Source organism: Bison bison, unplaced genomic scaffold, assembly GCF_000754665.1.
Source record: "Bison bison bison isolate TAMUID 2011002044 unplaced genomic scaffold, Bison_UMD1.0 scf7180017864218, whole genome shotgun sequence".
NCBI classification, from domain to species: domain Eukaryota; kingdom Metazoa; phylum Chordata; class Mammalia; order Artiodactyla; family Bovidae; genus Bison; species Bison bison.
Genome location: NW_011494790.1, coordinates 4,225,484 through 4,246,091, shown reverse-complemented (window position 1 = coordinate 4,246,091; position 20,608 = coordinate 4,225,484). Strand labels below are relative to the sequence as shown.

The following is a 20,608-nucleotide window of genomic DNA, read 5'->3' as shown; positions in this document are numbered from 1 at the left end:
ATTTGAAATGAGCTTAAAGTATCTCTAGAATTACACTATATAAATGGGAGAGAATATTGCATCATCAAAGTATGGGTTACAGGAAAATTGAGGGCCTTTTAAAAAATATTTTTAAACTTATTTTGTAGTGAACTATAGCCAATTAACAATATTGTGATAGTGAACAGTGAAGGGACTCAGCCATATGCTTATATTTATCCATTCTCCCCCAAACTCTTGTCCTATCCAGACTGCCACATAACACTGAGCCGAGTTCCATGTGCTATGCAGTAGGTCCTTGTGGTTATCCATTGTAAATATAGCAGTGTGTACATGTCCATACAAAACTCTCTAACTGTCCCTGCCCTCATCCTTCCCCCAGCAAGCATAAATTCATCCTCTAAGTCTGTGGGTCTCTTTCTGTTTTGTAAGTTCATTTGTATCATTTCTTTTTAGATTCCACATATGAGAAATGTCATATGATATTTCTCCTTCTCTATCTGATTTGCTTCACTCTGTATGACAATCTCTAGGTCCATCCATGTTGCTGCAATTGGCATTATCTCATTCTTTTTAATGGCTGATTAGTAGTCCATTGTATATATGTACCACATCTTCTTTACCCATTCCTCTGTGGATGGACATTTAGCTTGCTTCCATGTCTTGGCTATTGTAAACAGTGCTGCCATGAACATTGGGGTGCATGTATTCTTTTGGATCATGTTTTTCTCTGGATATATGGCCAGGAATGGGATTTCAGAGTCATATGGTAGCTCTAATTTTAGTTTTTTAAGAAACCTCCATATTGTTCTCCATAATGGCTATAGTAATTTACATTCCTATCACTTTTTAGACAGTGGTGAATATCATGTCAAATTTAGCTAAAACAAAAGACGTATGTAGGGAGAAGTAAAAGGTAGTTGTAGAAAGGTAAATTGAGATTTTTGAGGGTCTTGAACTCCAAGCTAAAGTGTTTAGATTTTTTGGAGACAATTGAGTTTTTGAGTGGGAGAATGGTATGAGCAGAGCTAAGCTTTAGGTATTATAATAATAATAATATATTAGGTAGAGTTGGATAAAAGATATTTGCATTCACCCCAACAAGAGATCCATAGCATATAAATTAAGGAGTTAAGAGTAGAGTTGAAACTCAAAGGAAGAATATAGCTAACTTGAGAAAACGTTATCCACTTCTTATTGAAAAATAAAGGAAAAGTAGAACACAATAATAACTAAAATGACTAAAGTTGAGTCCAATAAATTGTTCTCCACTGATGTAAAAGAGTGAAAAGATTTGCTCTTTTTGGTGATGCCTGATTAATCTTTTGCTGATCTTAGAAAAGCTTCTAAGCTTCTTCAGATGAGAAATTTGTTAGTCTTGTCCATGTTTTTCCCTACCCCAACACATGGTAAATACTCAGTAAATATTTGTTCAAAAACTGAGTTAATTTTATAAATTTATGAGAGAATCTTTTAGTAGATAATTTTTTAAATGAATCAGACTTATTCCATTATCTAGGCATTGCTATGGTAAATGTACCTTTAAAAAAATTCTGCTTCCCTGACAAACACACAAGAACTTCATTATTTAACTTTGTTTTAGCACCTTAAAATAGCTTTCGCCTCATTAACTAGTGCCAGGGGCATTGGGAAATATGCTTGCAGAAGCATAAACTGACAAATGAATAAAATTTCTCTTTGATTTTCTTTCTAAATAGTGATATATTACTTACCATGAATAAATTGTTTCTATATTTCTACACGTTCACAAAAATGGGATATTTTTCTAGAGGACATTAATTCTATAAACACTAAATACCTATTATGTGCCAGGCCTTTTGCTGGGTACTGGGATACAGTAGTGAGCAAACAGTCTAGTCTCTAATCTCAAAAAAATTGCAATTTAGTGGGAAGACATACATATCAAAATACCCATCTGATGGAAAGGAAAAGGTATGGAAAGATATGAAGGAAAAATTTAGGCAGTTCCACAGGTACTGATTAGGGAAAACTCGTCTAGTCAGGGGAGACTTCCTTGAGGAACTGCATTACTAGGAATTTGAAAGATTAGTAAGAGTAACCCAGCAAAGAGAGTAAGGTTGGTTGAAAAGTGTTTCAAATAGAGGGAAGAGCAAGATCAGAGTTCGTGAAATGGGGGAAAATATGATATGTTCAGGAAACCAAAAGAAGACAAGTACAACTTGATTGTAGAGAGGGGACAGAGGTAGACCTAGGGTTATTGAGGTGAGCAAGGATGAGATCATTACAATATGAATGATAATCCTTAAATGTGTTTCTTTTCTAGGATTTTAATATGAAAAAAAATATCAGATAAAATGTGCCAAAACATAGTGATGTTCATTGCAGTTAAGTTTATATCAGCGAAAACTTAGGAACCATTTATATTTTCAATGATAGAAAATTGTTTAAATAAATTTTGTTACAGTAGAATTTGATAAAGTCATTAAAATGATGTGCATATTTCTTTACTAACATAAAAATATGCTCAAAATATATTGTTAACTACCAGACAGAATGCAAACAATGCAATATACTGATTTTTGTGAATGAGTAGAAATATAGAAGCAATTTATTCATGGAAAATTATATATCATGATTTAGTGACAAAACAATCAAGGAGAAAATTTGTTAGTTAACCAGGAGATGTAGAAAGATTGAAATGCTATTGAGGATAGACCTGAAGGGCCAAAATGATAATCTTTTGAATTGAGGCTACTGGTTATTGTAAAGTAATGAAAATCCTGTGTTGGTAGGCCTTTTATAACTTACATATGAAAGTTTCAATCTTGTCAGGTTGATCAACATTTTGCTATAATAGTTTGGAGACTGTTTTGCAAAATCATTGTTTGCTAACTATCTTTATGCTTCCCAATAGAAAAATCCTAGTAGACTGAATGGAAAATTCATATTATAATGTGAATAACTAGAGTTGTGTTTTACAGCTTAAAGGTAAATCTTTATTTCATCCCATGAGCAAAAACATGGGTAACCTCTGACATAAGACAGGAATTAGTAGCTAAATATGTCTAATATTTATTAAACAAATGACAATCTTTGAGGACTAATATATAAGGTATTCACATAATAATAATTATGTCCCTTTATCAAATAATATACATATGGTTGTCTTGCATTTTAGGAGTTCAAAAATATTAGCAAGTAACTTTTCCAAGATAATTAAGGTCGTTTGGATACAGAGATAAGTATTATAAAACATGTAACTTGGGGAAAAATATAACTTATGAAGTGAAGTTCACAAATTGAATCAAATTTGCTGTTTAAAGTGGTGTTGTGGACTGAATGTGGTCCCCTAAAATACATATTTCATCATCTTAACCCCCAGGGTTATAGTATTAGGAGGTAAGACCTTTAGGAAGTAATTAGATTAGATGAGGTTTTGAGGGTAGAGCCCCCATGATGAAATTGGTGCCCTTATAAGATGGCAATACCAGAGTCCCCCCTCTCTCTCTGCCATGTCCAGATATAGTAAAGAGGTGGCTGTCTGCGAGTTGGTAAGAGGTCCTTCACCAGACCTAGGATCTGCAAGCCCCTTGATCTTGGACTTGCTAGCTCCAGAAATATGAGAAATAAATATTTGTTGATAAAGCCACTCAGTCTCTGGTATTTTATTACACAGCCCAAGCTGACTAATTCAGCAGTTGGCACTGAGAAGTGGGGTAGGTTTAAAACTGGGTAGTGTGTAAAGACTGAAAAAGTTTTAAGGTGCCTGTTAGAAGAAGCTTAGTTGCTATGAAGGGGCTTTTAAAGGTGATTCTGGTGAGAGGTCATAAAAGGAGGAGAGTTAGTTACAGAGAAAGCTTCAGTGTTCTTAGAATATATACAGTCGTGAGCAGAATGTTGATAAAAATATGGATGGAAAGACCATTTTGGTGATGTCTCTGTCAGAAGTGAGGGTTATTGGACAATGGAGAAAAGGTGAATCTTACTGAAACTTGTCATAAAGTGGCAAAAAAGCTTGGCCAAATTATGTTTGTGTTCTAGTGTTTTGTAGAAGGTAGAACTTGTGAGAAAAGAAATTGGGTATTTAGCTGAGAAGATTTCTAAGCAAAGCATTGAAGGAGTGCCTTAGTTCCTCCTGATTGCTTAAAATAAAATATAAGAAGAGAGACATGAAGAAGGAATTATTAAACAGAAAAGAATCTGGACTTCAAGATTTGGAAAATCCTCATCCTGTCCAAATTGCAAAAAGTGAGGAAATGTGTTCAAAAGAGAACACTAAGTGTGTGGCTGACTGAACCATTTGACAAGGAGAGTAGTGTGGTTATGAGCTACAGACCTCTTCAGCCATCTAAACAGTCAGGAATAGAAATGGGATTATACTAGGAAAAAATTGCCAGCTGGGACAAAAGGAAACAGAAAATAAATAGGATGGAATGAAAGAAAGCTGTGAATGTGAATTATCCTTCAAGAAAAGGGAAGACCTTAAAGACAATTCAGAGACCAGCAGGGCTACTACTCCCACCACAGGCCCAGACTGTGCAGCCTGGGAAGCAAGACTGGCTTTACCTGGTTTCAAAGGCCAAGGCTTTGCCCTGCAGAGCTGCATGGGAGGGCTCTCACAGAAAGCTGAGTGGGTGAAGCCATGTGGGCAACACTCTGCCAAGCTGAAGGGGTGAGGCCACCTCAGGAAGCCATGGGATGATACCACCACCCCAGTGGTTCTAGAAGGGAGAACAGCATATCAGAGAGCATTATCCTCAAGCCTTAAGGTCTAATAGCATTTGCTTGCTACATTTTAGACTTACTAGGGACCCATCACCCCCTTCTTCATTCTAATTTCTACCTTTTGGAAGAAGAACATCTATTCTATGCCTGTCCCTCCATTTGGAAACACATAACTTTTCTGATTTCAAAAGTTCACAACTAAAAAGGAATTTTGCCTCAGGATGAATTATGCCTAGAGTCTTACCCGTATCTGATTTAGCCGATACTTAGGTAAGACTCTGGACTTTAAAGTTGATACTGGAAGGCATTAGACTTTTGAGGTTGCTGTGATAGAATGAACATATTTGGACATGAGAAGGACATAAATTTGGGGGGTAGGAGTGAAATGTTATGGACTGAATGTATATCCCCCCTGGAGTGCTGTAGTCCATGTCCATGGGGTCGCAGAGTCAGACACAACTGAGCCACCGAACCACACCCCCCATTCCAGTGTTTAAGTCCTAATCCCCAGTATGATGATATTTGAGGGTGGAGCCTTTGTGAAGTAATTAGGTTTAGTTGAGATCATGAGGTCATTAGTGCCCTTATTAGAAGAGGAAGAGACACAGAGCTCTCTGTCTCTTCATGAGAGCAAGCACCAATGAAAGGTCCTGTGCACACAGTGTGTACAAGCTAGAAAGCGGGCTCTCACCAGACAGTGAATCTGCAGCCACCTTGACCTTGGAATTCCCAGGTTCTCAAATATATTAGATTAAAATAATTTTTCTCATTTTATTACAATTGTTTTAGAACTGAGGCCATTTTTTTATAATGAGCCTTAGAACATGAAAAGAAAGCTGAAAAGTGCTGTGTCACCATCACTTGGCTTTTGCCACCACATCTAAGAGAACAAAATGAGACAGCACAGTACATAGGACATTCTGTTTGGAAGTTAGTCTGTGATTTGGTATGAAACAAATGAGTCTCAAGGTTTAGATTTTGATTCATTTCACTTTCAAAAGTAAATCACTGGAAGGAATGCTTCTTTGCAATGATTGTTTCACTTGCATAAGAATGGAAAGTAGTTTTTGAAGAAAGTTCTGAAGAACCCACCCAGGTATTACATCATTGTAAGCTAGTGCTATATTGTACAGATCTTAAAATGGAGCTTCATGGTATGTTTTGGTCAGTTTCCTCTGATAGCCCTGTCTAGCCAAAGTGATTAGGAGATTAAACAGTTTAAAGTATCCACAGCAGAAAAGTATACCAGTGTTATAGTAACAGATATTTAGCTAACTCTGGTTTTGATCTTGGTCAGTCAATTCACCCTGATGAGTTGAGGGTAAGGAAATGACAATGTATGCATTCATCTACTCATTCAAAAAGATCCCTGATTTCCTTTTAGGTATCTGGCTTTATCTAGAATCCTTTTGATCACTTTTCTTAGCTCTTTTTCACCTGTCCTGATTGAGCCCTTTATTATTCTTTCATGAAAAGAAAACAAAGAAAAAAGTACCATAGTGAAAAAGTGCGATTTTTCTATTTAAATTCAGTATCTGGAAAATCTTTTCTCATTGTATTTCAACTTTTCTCTCACAACTTAGGACTTCAGTGTATTTCTTAGCCTAGCCTGTAGTTTAGACAAAGGCCCAAGTTTGGGGACTCCTGCCATATTTGGATTGGTCAAGATTAATTAGAGATTGATAAGGGTGCTGAGAGTATTATTTTTGTGTTACTTTATCACCCCTTCCTTCCATCAGCCAGGAATTTTTATTGTCAGACTGACCTAAGCTAATATGATCAAGCATATCTGTACAGATGAGTGTATGGTGTCAACTGTAATGAAGGGAAGTTTTAGATCAAATTTCATTAAGCATACAAATATTTATAAAGTAAGCAAGGAGTAAAAAACTAGGTCATACTCCTTGTGTTATATGTTGGATGACATTTCAGCTGTTGTTTTGGTACTCTTTGTGTGAAAAAAATGAATTGCATGTGTGCATGAACATATTTTAGGGGCAGAATTCTATTACTCTTAGAGTTGTCAGTTAGCACTGTAATACTCAAACCACTGAGTGGACACACAAGACAAATCTTAGAATCTTTACCCTAGTGTATAGCCTGCAAAATTTGCTGAATTATTGTAAGTGTTCATGAAGAGTAGTAGAGTACTTCTGCAATCTTTCGGCCAATCTACAGATCTGGAGCATCATTAATTTTTTTTTTCCAATGAAAAACACATTTTCAGCATTTGTTGTTGCTTTTCAGTTGCTAAGTCATGTCCGACTCATTGTGACCTCATGAACTGTAGCATGCCAGGCTTCTGTCTCCATCACTGTCTCCATGAATTTCCTCAGATTCATGTCCATTGAATCAGTGATGTCGTCCAGCCAGCTCATCCTCTGTCACCCCTTTCTCCTCTTGCCCTCAGTTTTTCGCAGCATCAGGGTCTATTCCAGTGAGTCAGCTCTTTGCATCAAGTGGCCAGAGTATTGGAGCTTCAGTTTCAGCATCAGTCCTTCCAATGGATATTCAGGGTTTATTTCCTTTAGGATTGACTGGTTTGATCTCCTTACAGTCCAGGGGACCCTCAAGAGTCTTCTCCAGCACCACAGTTTGAAAGCGTCAATTCTTTGGCTCTCAGCCTTCTTTATGGTCCAACTATCACATCCATATGTGACTACTGGAAAAACCATAGCTTTGACTATATGGACCTTTGTCAGCAAAGTGATGTCTCTGCTTTTTAAAACACTGTCCAGGTTTCTTTAAAAAAAAATTTTTTTTTTAATTGAAGGATAATTGCTTTAAAGAATTTTGTTGTTTTCTGTCAAAGATCAACATCAATCAGCCATAGATATACACATGTCCCCTCCCTCCCATTTCCATCTTTATCTCATCAATACAAAACCCCTGTTTGAGTTCCCTGTGTCATACAACAAATTCCCATTGGCTATCTGTTTTGCATATGGTAATGTAAGTTTCCATGTTACTCTCTCCATACATTTCACCAGTATCTAGGTTTGACATAGCTATTCTTTCAAGGAGCAAGTGTCTTTTAATTTTATGCCTGCAGTCACCATCTGCATTGATTCTGGAGCCCAAGAAAATGAAATCTGACACTGTTTCCACATTTTCCTGATCTATTTGCCATGATGTAATAGGACTGGATGCCATGATCTTAGTGTTTTGAATGTTGAGTTTTTAGCCAGCTTTTCCACTCTCCTCTTTCACTTTCATTAAAAGGCTTTTAGTTCCTCTTCACTTTCTGCCATTAAAGTAGTATCATCTGCATATCTGAGGTTATTGATATTTTTCCTGGCAATCTTGATTCCAGCTTGTGATTCATCTAGCCCAGCATTTCAAATAAGGTACTCTGGATATAAGTTAAATAAGCAGGATGACAATATACAGCCTTGATATACTCCTTCCCCAATTTTGAACCTGTTCATTGTTCCATGTCTGGTTCTACCTGTTACTTTTTGTCCTACATACAGGTTTCTAAGGAGGCAGGTAACATGTATTCAATATTAATTAGGCTAGTTATCAGTTATCTCTTGTGTTGATAATCAGAGGCCCATATAGCCAAAATGCTTTCTGATTAAACTTGGCTAAACAAAAACTTATTAGGCTTCCCTGGTGTCTCAGACAGTAAAGAAATCTGCCTGCAGTGAGGGATACCCAGGTTCAATCCTTGGGTCAGGCAGATCTTTGGAGAAGAGAGTGGCAACCCACTCCACTGTTCTTGCCTGGAATTTCCATGGACTGAGGAGCCTAAAGGGCTACAGTCCATGGGGTTGCAAAGCGTCAGACATGACTGAGCGACTAACAGTGAGGGAGGATGTAATAGAGTATACATTGCCTGGATAGTTCAGTCGTTGGAGCATCAGACTTTTAATCTGAGGGTCCAGGGTTCATGTCCCTGTTCGGGTGCTAAGGCTTCATATTTTTTTTTTTTTAGGAGACTTCCCTGTAGCTCAAACGGTAAAGAATCTGCCTGTAAGGCAGAAGACCAGAGTTTGATCCCTGGGTTGGAAAGTTCCTCTGGAGAAGGGAATGGCAATCCACTCTAGTATTCTTGCCTGGAGAATTCCATGGACAGGGCTACAGACTGTGCAGTTGCAAAGAGTTGGACACGACTGAGCAACAAACACGCACATAGTAAAAAGAGTAAAAATCATTATATTCTCCCCACTCTATTACCTCCCACTCTCAGATACCCACTATTTACCTTCCACACTTATCTGTATGCAAACTTAATCTGTATACACATTCATATAAACATACTTAAAAATATTTCCTATTGTGCAAACTTATTTTAAGTTTCTTTTGCTTATAGGAAAAAAAAATCTGTTTGGCATTCAGAGTATTTAATAATGTTTCCTTCCCACAACAACTCCCCAAATTCGTATTCTGATATTTTACCCTATACTTTGGGTGTTTCAGTCTCTCTGAATTTTTCATGGTTCCCTGCACATGCCATGCTGCTGCTGCTAAGTCGCTTCAGTCGTGTCTGACTCTTTGCGACCCCATAGATGGCAGCCCACCAGGCTCCCCCGTCCCTGAGATTCTCCAGGCAAGAACACTGGAGTGGGTTGCCATTTCCTTCTCCAACGCGTGAAAGTGAAAAGTGAAAAGTGAAAGTGAAGTCGCTCAGTCGTGTCCGACCCTCAGCGACCCCATGGACTGCAGCCTTCCAGGCTCCTCTGTTCATGGGATTTTCTAGGCAAGAGTACTGGAGTGGGGTGCCATTGCCTTCTCCGTGCATATGCCATACCCTTTCCAAACTCTGCCTCTTTGACTATTTTGTTATCTACCTAGAATGCATTTACTTTTCTATTTTATCTGGCTAGATCTTTGAAATCCATTTCGGATGTTATGTTCTATATGCATCCGTTTCCTAGTTTTCTATTATGGAATCATTCCTTCATCTGTATTTCCACAGTATTTTGTTTATAACTTGATTGTGACAATAATCTTAATTATAATAGCTAGCAAGTATTAGCTCTATTATGTGTAAGTTTAGCTCTTTAACATTTATTTAATCATCTTTTAGCATTTTGTAGCTTATCTGCTTATGTGTCTTTTCCCAAATAAACTGTACCTTCCTTGTTCATCTTTAGGTTCAAGTATATAGCACTATACCTGGGCACATGATAGGTACTCAGTACATCTGTATATAAAAGAATGAATGTAAAAATGTTGCTTTTAGTACTTGATATTATAGGTGAAGCATAGGTCATAATTGTTCTCTGTGAGTATAGAACAGAGAAGGATAGAGTATGAATTGAATGAAGAACCCAATAAGAAATGATGTCTTTTCTCTATAGAATGGCTTATAGAAAAATTCTATAGAGATACTAAAGGACTGGAGAAAGCTGAAGAAAATGCAAATAGAAATATCTTAGTCTAGGATGCTTTAGTTTTTATTATTGGTGTCTTTAGCCTTTGTGTAAGTATTTTTGCAGTCATGACAGAATGAAATAATATTCATCAAGTGTAATATAAAGGGTATAGGCAAAATGAGGGCAAGAAAAGAAGATAAGAAAGGACTGCTAAGAGGTGGAAATATAAGTTGTGTTTGTCTGTGGTTTTCAAATTTTTTGCTCAATTTGATCCCTAAAATAATTTTGAGAAATGATGTACCACTTTGCAAATTTTAAATCTAAAATACTTTTAATTGCAAGTTTAAGTAGCTACAGAGACTATAGCTAAAAACATATATTGTGTAAATGCTTCAAGTAAATTTTTTCAAAACTTTGGAGGTGCCTACTTCATTGTCATGAAAAAATGTCTACATAAAATCTAACTGGCTACATCATTCCTAGCTTCCAAATTACTTAGCTAAATCAGACTTTGATGTCTTTATTTTTTAGATCAAATCAGCCTGTTAATACACTCCATGACAACCATCTCGATTCTGAATTCTAATTATGAAATAGATAGATTTACTTATAAACAGTCAGATAGACTGACAGACACAGGATCTTCCCAGGATGAAGCAAGCATCATCCTCTTCAGTTTTTCTTGCTTTTCACATAAAGGATTATCTTCTAGGACCAATGCATTCTTGAATTATCCACTTGCATTATGCTCTGGAGACTTTTATCCCCAGGGGAACAATGCATGGTGACAAGGTTTGGGATGGGTGAGAAGTATGCTTTCTTTTTTTTTATAAAGTAGAGACAGGCTGATTATGAAAAGTGAAAGAGGGACAGAATATTGGTGACTTGCAGATGCATTTTCAGCAAATCAACTTTAGGTAGGGGTACAAATGGAAATTAATGATTTGGAAATAGGCTCCGTTTAATAGGTAATGCATTTGTATTTGCATTACCAATGAGAGGTCTGTTTATGTTATGTTGAAGATTGCTGGTTTGGGTGGTGTCTATGTGATGTCATAGGCATTACACATATAATCACAAGATAAATTGATTGTGACACCCAGAATATATATTCAAGAGTGTACTAGATACTGGTATCTATCTTATATTTAGGAGTGTACCAGATGCTGCAATCCTGTGGTTTACTAATTACAGGAAAAGAGAGGGCGTGAATGTGTGAATGGTCAGAAGATAAAGTTATGCAAGAGAAGAAATCCCTTTTCTCAAATATAAAGTCATCGAGATCAAGATTTTGAAATTCAAAAGTAGGCAAAAGGAATCTTCAGGGATTTTAATGAAATAACCAACAGTATAATATTTGTTTCTTGAAAATACATTTTGATCTGATGAACAAGAATGAGATTGATTATTAACCCCTTCTTCAAGTGATATGGACTAACCATTTATATACAATAAAAAAAAAAAAAAAACTTTTCCAACGTAGATTTTCCTGGAGTTGGTGAAAGTTTATTCTTTTTTCCAAAAAAGCTTTTCCTTTCTAGTATAAATTGTAGGCAAACAAAAATGTTCAGTCTTTTTAACTTTATTTTTTATTTTCACTTTAGTAGTTTGAATACTTTTGATTTTAGAGATTAGATTAAAAAGGTATTATAAAAGTACTTAAATGTTTGAATCAATATTGATTTAGCATTCTAAATGTAATATACATTAAAATATGGAGTGTTATGGATTCCATTTTTTATACTGAGTTTTAATGTAGTACAGCATTGGAATAAGTGACCAACATTAGGAAAGCTTTCTTTTGAGCAATTTTTTTAGTTCTTTGATATACAACTAGGAAAACTATATGATATCAATTTCATTCCCATTGTTGTTTTGCCCTATTTTTTTTTTAAACAAGAACCTGTGTTAGAGTTGAAGGAATTCCAAATATTGCTTATAGCTCAGAAGTATAAAATACCGTCTGTGGCTATAATAAAAAAAAATGTTCCAGCAGGTCCAAAAGATATTGGGAATAAAAAGCCACCCGTTTGCTTTTTGTAGAAGCAGTAGCATTCTGCAGACAAGCTATTCTAGCTTCAAAACAGTATGGTAGATGGTTTTATGGAACTTGCAATTACAGAAATCCACTTTAACCTTTCTTTCTTACTGGCAGGTGTCCCATTGGCTTGCAGCCAGGGGCTGTGAGTGTAGTACAGCCGGCGTGTCCCCCAGAGTGCTGAAAATGCCGACACTCCAGCTGGCTGCTTATAATTGCACTGATTGTGGTCTGACAACCAAAGCTCCATGAAAGAAATGTGATGAATATACAAAACATTTAAAAAATTTGATCAGATTACAAATTTCATTTCTCTTTTTTCTCCTCTATAGATATGATATCTGCACTTATAAAAATAAGCCCTGTGGAACACTGGGTAAGTTTTTTTATAAAGGGAGGATAGTTCAGATTGTCTTTTTGGTCCAATAGTTTTACTTTTTAATCATTATTAATTTGGTAATTTTCGTTTCTGGCACATCTGAAATTATTCCTATAAAGTATTAAACCTGACCTTTGTGGATATGTCACTGATTAGGAAACAAGTAGAATGATGATTAAAAACAAATTAGAAGGTGTTTCAAAATCATCACACAGTAATACTAAATCAAAAGTTACCACTCATTTTCATATAATCCATCTCTGTAATGTATTTTCCAAAAATACTGAGAGTTTGAGGGCAAATTAAAGCACCTTCAAATCTCAGGAAAGGAAAGGAAAAAGAAACTTGGGAGATACTTCATGCAGAGACATTAAGAACAGTACTTCTTTTGGTCCAAATTTGTGGAAAGATTGTGTCCTCATAAATTAAGATATTATTGGAAAATTTTATTATCTGTACAGAAAAAAAATCCAATTTTGTAAAATATTACAGCCAGACTTGGAGAGAGAGCAGAATTATCTTCCTTGTTCTTCCTAAATATCACATTTTAAAGGCAGTTCTATACTAGTCTACAATTTAAAAAATTATGCATTGTTGCAGAGCGTAACTTCATAGTGGTTAAATGTTAACTGCAAATACAAATGAGGGAAAATGGTAGCTTTCAAGTCAACTAAATTGTTAAGCAACTAGAATTATTTTAAGTAAAAAAGGAGCCTTTTTTATGGTTTTTTTTTCCCTAGTGTCATAGTGACTTTTTACAGACCTAGAAGTTAAGCAACTGAAGGTGAATTCTCTAGATTCTCTGACAAGTCTCACTTTTCTTATCTGTAAAGGAATAGTTATAAATCTGTTCCTATGCACTTCATGAGAATTTTGAGAAGATCAAATTTAAAGTAGAGGTGGGAGAAAAGGTATTAACCCCACTTCCTGAGGAGGTCAGTTGAATACCCCTTTAGAAATTAAAATTTCTCTTGATGATTTTACCTGCCTTCCCAGGCTTCTCCTTCACCATTTCCCTCAAGCCATTTCCCTCAGGATTTATGGTGAAAGAAGAAATCCCAGTTTGCCAATGACAGGTATTATGGTGGAGAAGTTTGCTAGTTAAAATCATAACAGAGAAAGAGCTTTTTTCTGAGAAAGTTCACATCAGAAAGGTTTTCTTCATAGTGTTTTATGTTAACAAGACCAACAATAATCCGAAGGAAAGGAACCTGAGCTAAAAACCAACCACTGGCTTTGACAGTTTTAGTGCATTACCTTTTACAGTTTATTTAGCTCTTTGTTCTTCAATTTCCTTATCTATGAAGTTAAGAGTAATATCTGCCCTTATGCTGCGAGGATATTGTTAAAGTCACTTAAGGAAATATAAGGGTGTTTACTGTAGAAATGAACTGGTATTATTTAATGTAGAAATTATCTATACAGTTTAACTTATTCCCTCCATTATTGTGCAAATTCTATAAGCCTTTATTAAGTGCTTAATCAGTTTTAGGTACAGTATCCACTAAGTCCCAAAGAGGATACCAGCTACAGCTTGTATTCTGTAGCATGTATATTTTGAGGAAATAAATATGTATAGCTATATTTATATGTAGGTCTGTACATAGTCTATTTTGCTTTTTAAAAGCAGTTTATTTATACTTGAGATACATTCTTCATTGGGACATAAATAGTAACACTGCCTAATGCTTTGGTATATTTTAATGTCTAGAATCAATATATTAATACTTGGGTACATGTCAATGTATTTTCAATCATATAAATTATATTTTTCAAATTATAAACTATTATGAATTATTTTTATACTATCTCTTATGCTGAAAACTGAATGAACTGCATTATATATACATGTGTTGAATTTAATATATGGCGAATATGTTATCAGCACAGTTGATCAGATTTTTTTCTTTTTGAGTGGTCTTTTTACTAACTTTCATATTGGTTTTATGCCAATTCTTGAATATTGTCTTGCTTAGTACTGCTGGTGACTAATTGTGACATGGCTAAGTAGATTTAAGCAGGCAAACTGGCCATGAAACTGAGGAAATCTAAATGACCTGATGATAATCAAACCCTTATTAACACAATCACACATAAAAACTGACAGCTTCAATTTTACAAGAATAGAAAAAATGGTGGGGAGTTGTAAAAAATATATTAGCATCTAAATTCTTTATTTTAGTTAAGATATACCTTGTATTTTCAATAAATCGTAGTTATTTCCCAGAACTGTTCTTTCTTAGATTATTCTTTTAGTAGAGCTAACAATTTTATAGCAGATGCAGAAGTAAATCTGTGCTTGCAAATACACCTTGGGGAGTCATTTAGAATTCTCAATTAAAAATAGGGCTATATGGCACATACCAAACAAGAACAACAATAACAACAAAAAGATAACCTATTGAATAATATATTTGGGAAATATAAATAATGTTAATTTAGCAATAAATATTAGCAGTGTTTTTAAACCAGATTTCATAAAGCTCAAAAGAGCAACAATATTCAAATAGAGTGGCTTTATTTTTCCCATATTATGGGTCATATTGAACCCAGTAGCTTAAAAAAGATAATGGACTGCAAAGTTTTTTGTATTTTCCCTCCCTCTCTTTTTCTCTCTGTGGAGTTTAGAAGTAATAGTCATTAAATTTTTTTGATTAACCAAAAAAAAACCAATAAGGTCATCTTGCCCAACTAATCTCTCTTTTTACTTCCTCTTCTTTAAGTCCCAAGACTTCTAGTTGAATGGAAGAGCAGAACAAAGGTATCACTATTAACTCTGTGAAACAGAAATTACCTCCTTCCCCAATTCCTGCCTACCCCCCAACATAAAACAGTAAAAAAAGCAGTCTTTTAGCAAATCCAATACTAACCTCAACTTTGTTCCAATATGGTAGTAAGTGTTGATATTTCATATTAATGGATACAATAGAAATGCAATTTTAGAATTTTCTTGTCAATAAGAATATGAATTGGATAGCTTTTACTGTTCCAAATTAGTGCAACTGGGATATTGTTCCTAGCACAGAACATTGTTTATTGCATTCAGTAAATATTAATTGAATTAGATTGAAATCACTTTTCATGGGAAGATAATTATTAAAACCTGGGTGATGATAGTAGACTCCTAATATATGAAATATTTTTTTTTACTCTTTCTTCACTTTATTCTACATATATGTGTTAAGTATGACTTGGCATCTATTTCCTTATAACACATGAAATTTTATCTTTCACACAAATATTTTTTTTTTCTCAGCACTGTTTTAAAGTTATGGACTAATCACAGAACATGGTATTCATTTGAAAATAAATATTAAAATTTTTACATAGTAAAATTCCCAAGAGAAGAATGCCTTCAGTACCATAACATTTCACCAGAATCAGTGAATTAACACCATAGTTTTTGCTTTATTACTAAAACTCTACTTCATTTAGGGGAGTGAGAGAGGAGAGAACCACACTGAGTGTGTGAATGACTTTCTGTCCATTAAAATACTTAAAGAAATTGTTGCATCACTTGCAGGACTAATTTCAGAAAATTTAAAAAAAAATGCAAAAACCTCGCATCTTTAACAGTTCTTTTTTCTGTTTTGAATCATTCATTTATGTTTTTATAAAAATGTCATTTTAAAAAACCATTTGGGATTCCCTTTTTCTGGTAACTAAAAAGTTGCTTGTATATTTTTATGAACCCACTAAACTTAAACAGATCTCTTTAGAAAAATAATGTGGATATATTTTGCTTTCTACAGCCTGAAGAATGTTAAAATAGAAATGCTTTCTTGAATTCCCTCTTCTGGCTCAAGTTACTAGGTGGTCCCAAGTTACCAGAAGTAAAATTTATAAATCTAACCCCTAGTCTAGACATTTTCCAGCACTGACTGCAGTTCAAAAAATATTAATGTCTAGCCGGCAAAGTGAAACTCCCCCCAGTGATTTTGCAAATGACTAGAAAGTTAACCTTTTGCCAACTGCTCCTTCTGTGCATGGAGGTTATTAAAAAGAATCCAGGCATTTATAAGTATGGGCTTTTTAAGACTGAAACACCTTGGCTTGACCCTTTGTGTCTCCTTCTGTTTATTCAGGCTTGGCCTCTGTGGCTGGAATGTGTGAGCCTGAAAGGAGCTGCAGCATTAATGAAGACATTGGCCTGGGTTCAGCTTTTACCATTGCACATGAGATTGGTCACAAGTGAGTGAGTTTAAGAAAATCAAAATAAATTTTAGAGCTCCACTTTTTTGAGCAATTCATAAATAACTACTGTGTGAAATGCCCGTACTCAACCATATTTTATGCCTTTTTGTGTGATTTCAATAGAGAGTGTTATCATTTAAGGTTTGGGGATAAATCATCTTAAGAATTGGAGACTTGTTAAATAGTCTCTCTGATTCAGTGATTAGTGTCCTCAGAGTAGTGAATGCACTACACTTAAGTTTTTTTTATATACGTTTGAAACAATTTAGCTTTACCATGATCCACTCAACACCCAATTTCTCACAGTCAAATTGTTTAAATGATCTTTCATTTCCTAAAGTGACAATACATATATATTTAAAAATCATGATTGACATCATTACCATAAAGTGAACTTTGATTTTTCACTGTTCATACATCTATGAGTATGGCCTTTTCTAAGTTTGTGTAATTACTGCTGTGCAATTTGCGTTTTCAGGTGTACTTGTGTGTCAGTAAAAAACAAAACCCTGATATTAGAGGAGTAGTGAGATATCATTCTCACTACTTTTTAGGAGGATCTGGAGTTTTTAATATTTGTTTTCAATAAATCTGCGCCAAAAACTATCCTATGACTTTCCCCTCCCCCAACCCACCACCCAGTTGCAATAAAACCCTTACTTTATTTCAAGCAACAGGCAACAGTAAATGTAAAAGCTTGCTGATGTGGAGGAAGAGAAGTTTGAATGCTTTAAAAGGATAGTCAAATATTTTAAACTAAAAGAAGCAGGCTATTTGCAAGAACTTCTGATGTTGTTTGTATGCCTTAAATTTTTTACAGTCTGCTTTTTTTGGTAGAAAAATGGATGGGGGAAAAGAACAAACAAAATGAATGTTTATTGTATACTTGCCTCAGAGGTCATTCCTGAGATAAATCTGTAATTCACTTTTTTTTTCCGTAAGTGCAGAGTAAAATTGGGTCAGTCTCTTGCATTACTTTGAAAGTTGCAATTAAAATTTTACCACATTGGTATTGATTTATGTGTGAATTCAAGTAACCAACAAGTTTCAAACCTGACTTAATTCAGACACAAGGAAAGTCAGTATTACACTTTTAATGAAGCCCTAAAAATATTGGTATTCTAGTTTCCATTGCAATAAACAGCAGGGAAACAAAAGGGAAGAGCCCTCTTAACCAGGCAGTTTATCTTGAACTCACTTAAAAATCTGACTTATTAATGACTGTCATAATCTTATGCAACCAGACTGAATTTAATAGGGTCTTTTAGGTTCAATTAACTTGAAAGGTTAGGACAAGTAACATGCAGCAGATGAATAATGTGTCAATGAGGGCACTATTACCTCATGCAACCACAAGTTAGTCAATGTCAACATATGCATTACAAGCCCCGTTCTTATATGCACTTAAATAGGCAAGGTGAGGGTTTATCTCTTTTGTATTTTTTATTAGATTCTAACTGAGCTACTATAAGCTTATTAGATTTTTTTGTTGACCTTATGGATAATTCCTTGTAATTCTTCCTAAGATGAATGGTTTGTACCTTATGTAGAAGAAATGTAAAAGAGAAGTAGAATATACCTCTTAAGATGTATGTGCCTTGGAGTAACTATTTCGCAGCTAATTCTTGTTTGATAACGTGAGGGAAAATTGGGGGGAAATCCACAAAATGCTTTTCCGTGTTGATTCCTATATCTCTATCCCCTTATCCCTTTATCTTCAGACAACTAGTTAGGATGTGCTAAACATACCCCCTATTCATGGATGAAAATTTTTTTACTTGCTTCTAAGATCGTAGGGTTGAACTTTAAGGAATTTAGCAAGTCAACTCTGGTACAACTCATGTCATTCTTAAAATAAAGTGCTGAAACAAAATAATATGTTAAATATATCAGGAACTTTTCAGAGTATAATGTGCTCTATATAGAGTATAAGACAAAAGTTTTTATCATTTTTATCATTTAGTAAGGTAAATGTTAGTGATTATGAAAAATCTTTGACCATGAATTAGTGAGAAGTGCCTCTACTGTGTTACTAGACTGTGAATATTTTGTACTAATTTTTAGGCTGAGTATTAATAGAATATGGTTTTGCACCCAGGGTATACTTATGTACTGGAAAAGGAAATGACAACCCACTCCAGTATTCTTGCCTGAAAATCCCATGGACAGAGGAGCCTGTTGACACTACAGTCCATGGGGTCACAAAAAATCGGACATGACCGACCACACACACATACTTATATGGGGATGGTATATTTTAAACAGCAGTGGATAGCTAAGACTAGACCATGTTCATTCCCGTATGCAAGCAAAAAATCAGCTTCTTTGTCAAATGAAAAACTGATCTGTATGCTTTATTTAAATATGTCTGGCTTTAACACAGGCCACAAGCTATCAACAATTAATGAAACCTTAGAGAAAAGAGTCTTATTTGATTTTTTTTTTTTTTAATAATTATGTAACTGCCATAGGCTTGGAGAAGGCAATGGCACCCCACTCCAGTACTCTTGCCTGGAAAATCCCATGGACGGAGGAGCCTGGAAGGCTGCAGTCCATGGGGTCGCTGAGGGTTGGACAGGACTGAGCAGCTTCACTTTCACTTTTCACTTTCATGCCTTGGTGGAGGAAATGGCAACCCACTCCAGTACTCTTGCCTGGAGAATCCCAGGGACAGGGGAGCCTGGTGGTCTACCATCTATGGGGTCACACAGAGTCGGACACGACTGAAGCGACTTAGCAGCATAGGCTTTAGAAATTGAAAAAAATTATGTTGAAGAGAATTCACAAGAATTCAACCAGGCATGTATATATTGAGAAAGCTATATATTGTACAAAAACAGATAATCTTAAATAGAAATCTTTTAAGAAATCAATATTTTTTAGAGATATATGTTGAAGTATATGTAATTCAAGTAGCAGGACATCTGAGATTTGCTTGTTAACAGAAGAAGAAAAGAGAAAGATGAAACAAAAATAATAACATTTTGAATTTTGTAATCTTAATGATATGTGGCTGGGATGACAGTTCATTATGCTACTCTACTATTATATATGTCTGATTTTTTTCACAAAAAATGAACAGGTTTTGCAATCATAAAACTTTTAGATTTGACTTAACTCATTTATTAATTAATAGCAATTGAGTGAACTATAATTCTAATTTTGGAAGAATTGTTGAAAGTTGTATTGAAAGCTGCAGGGATATATAAGTCTTGCTTTTGGAAATCAGTATCAATATTTGGTCTCCAGCAGAGATATACTTTTTAAAGAAGATTGGTTAGGAGATGCATTTTTTTTAAAGAAGGAAAAATGTAGCAAGACTTCAGGATAAAACTGTAAATTTTTGTAAACAAGAACTTTTGTTAGGAAGCTGTTATTATTGTTCTCTTTATTCAAACTTCCCCTCTCCTGCTGCAAATACCTACATATCTTTAATTTTATTTTTTTTATAATTTTATTTATTTATTTTGACTATGCTGGGTTTTTGTTGCTGCATGCGAGCTTTTTCTCTAGTTGTGGTGAGTAAGGGCTACTCTCTAGTTGTGCTTGGGTCTCTCATCGCAGTGGCTTCTCTTGTTGCAGATCTTAAGTTCTCGGGCTCACGGGCTTCAGTAATTGTGACGTGCAGGCTCAGTAGTGGCAGCCTCTGGACTCTAGAGCACAGGCTCAATAGTTGTGGTACACGGGCTTCATTGCTCTGTGGCATGTGAGATCTTCCCTGACCAGGGATCAAACCTGTGTCTCCTGCATTGCCAGGCAGATTCTTTACCAATGAGCCACCATGGAAACCCCCTAAATATCTTTAAATGTTTTTTCTTTTTTTGGTGGATATATAATACATGGAGACTTTATTTTTTCTTTATGTATATATATATATATATATATATATTTTACTTTTTATTTCATATTGGAGTATACTTGATTAAAAATGTTATGATAATTTCAGGTGTACAGCAAAGTGATTGAGTTATATACATACATATATCTATG

General features: G+C 35.0%; 1 protein-coding gene across 3 annotated transcripts in view; it reads left to right on the top strand.

Annotated features, from left to right (window-relative positions):
* ADAMTS6 (ADAM metallopeptidase with thrombospondin type 1 motif, 6) overlaps window positions 1-20,608 on the top strand; it is a 286,481-nt gene that overhangs the window by 99,638 nt on the left and 166,235 nt on the right. For all 3 annotated transcript variants that reach the window (XM_010845526.1, XM_010845524.1, XM_010845525.1), the window contains exons 8-9: window positions 12,378-12,421; window positions 16,510-16,615. In XM_010845526.1, coding sequence (XP_010843828.1) covers window positions 12,378-12,421; window positions 16,510-16,615 — 150 coding nt within the window. The remainder of the gene's footprint in view (window positions 1-12,377; window positions 12,422-16,509; window positions 16,616-20,608) is intronic.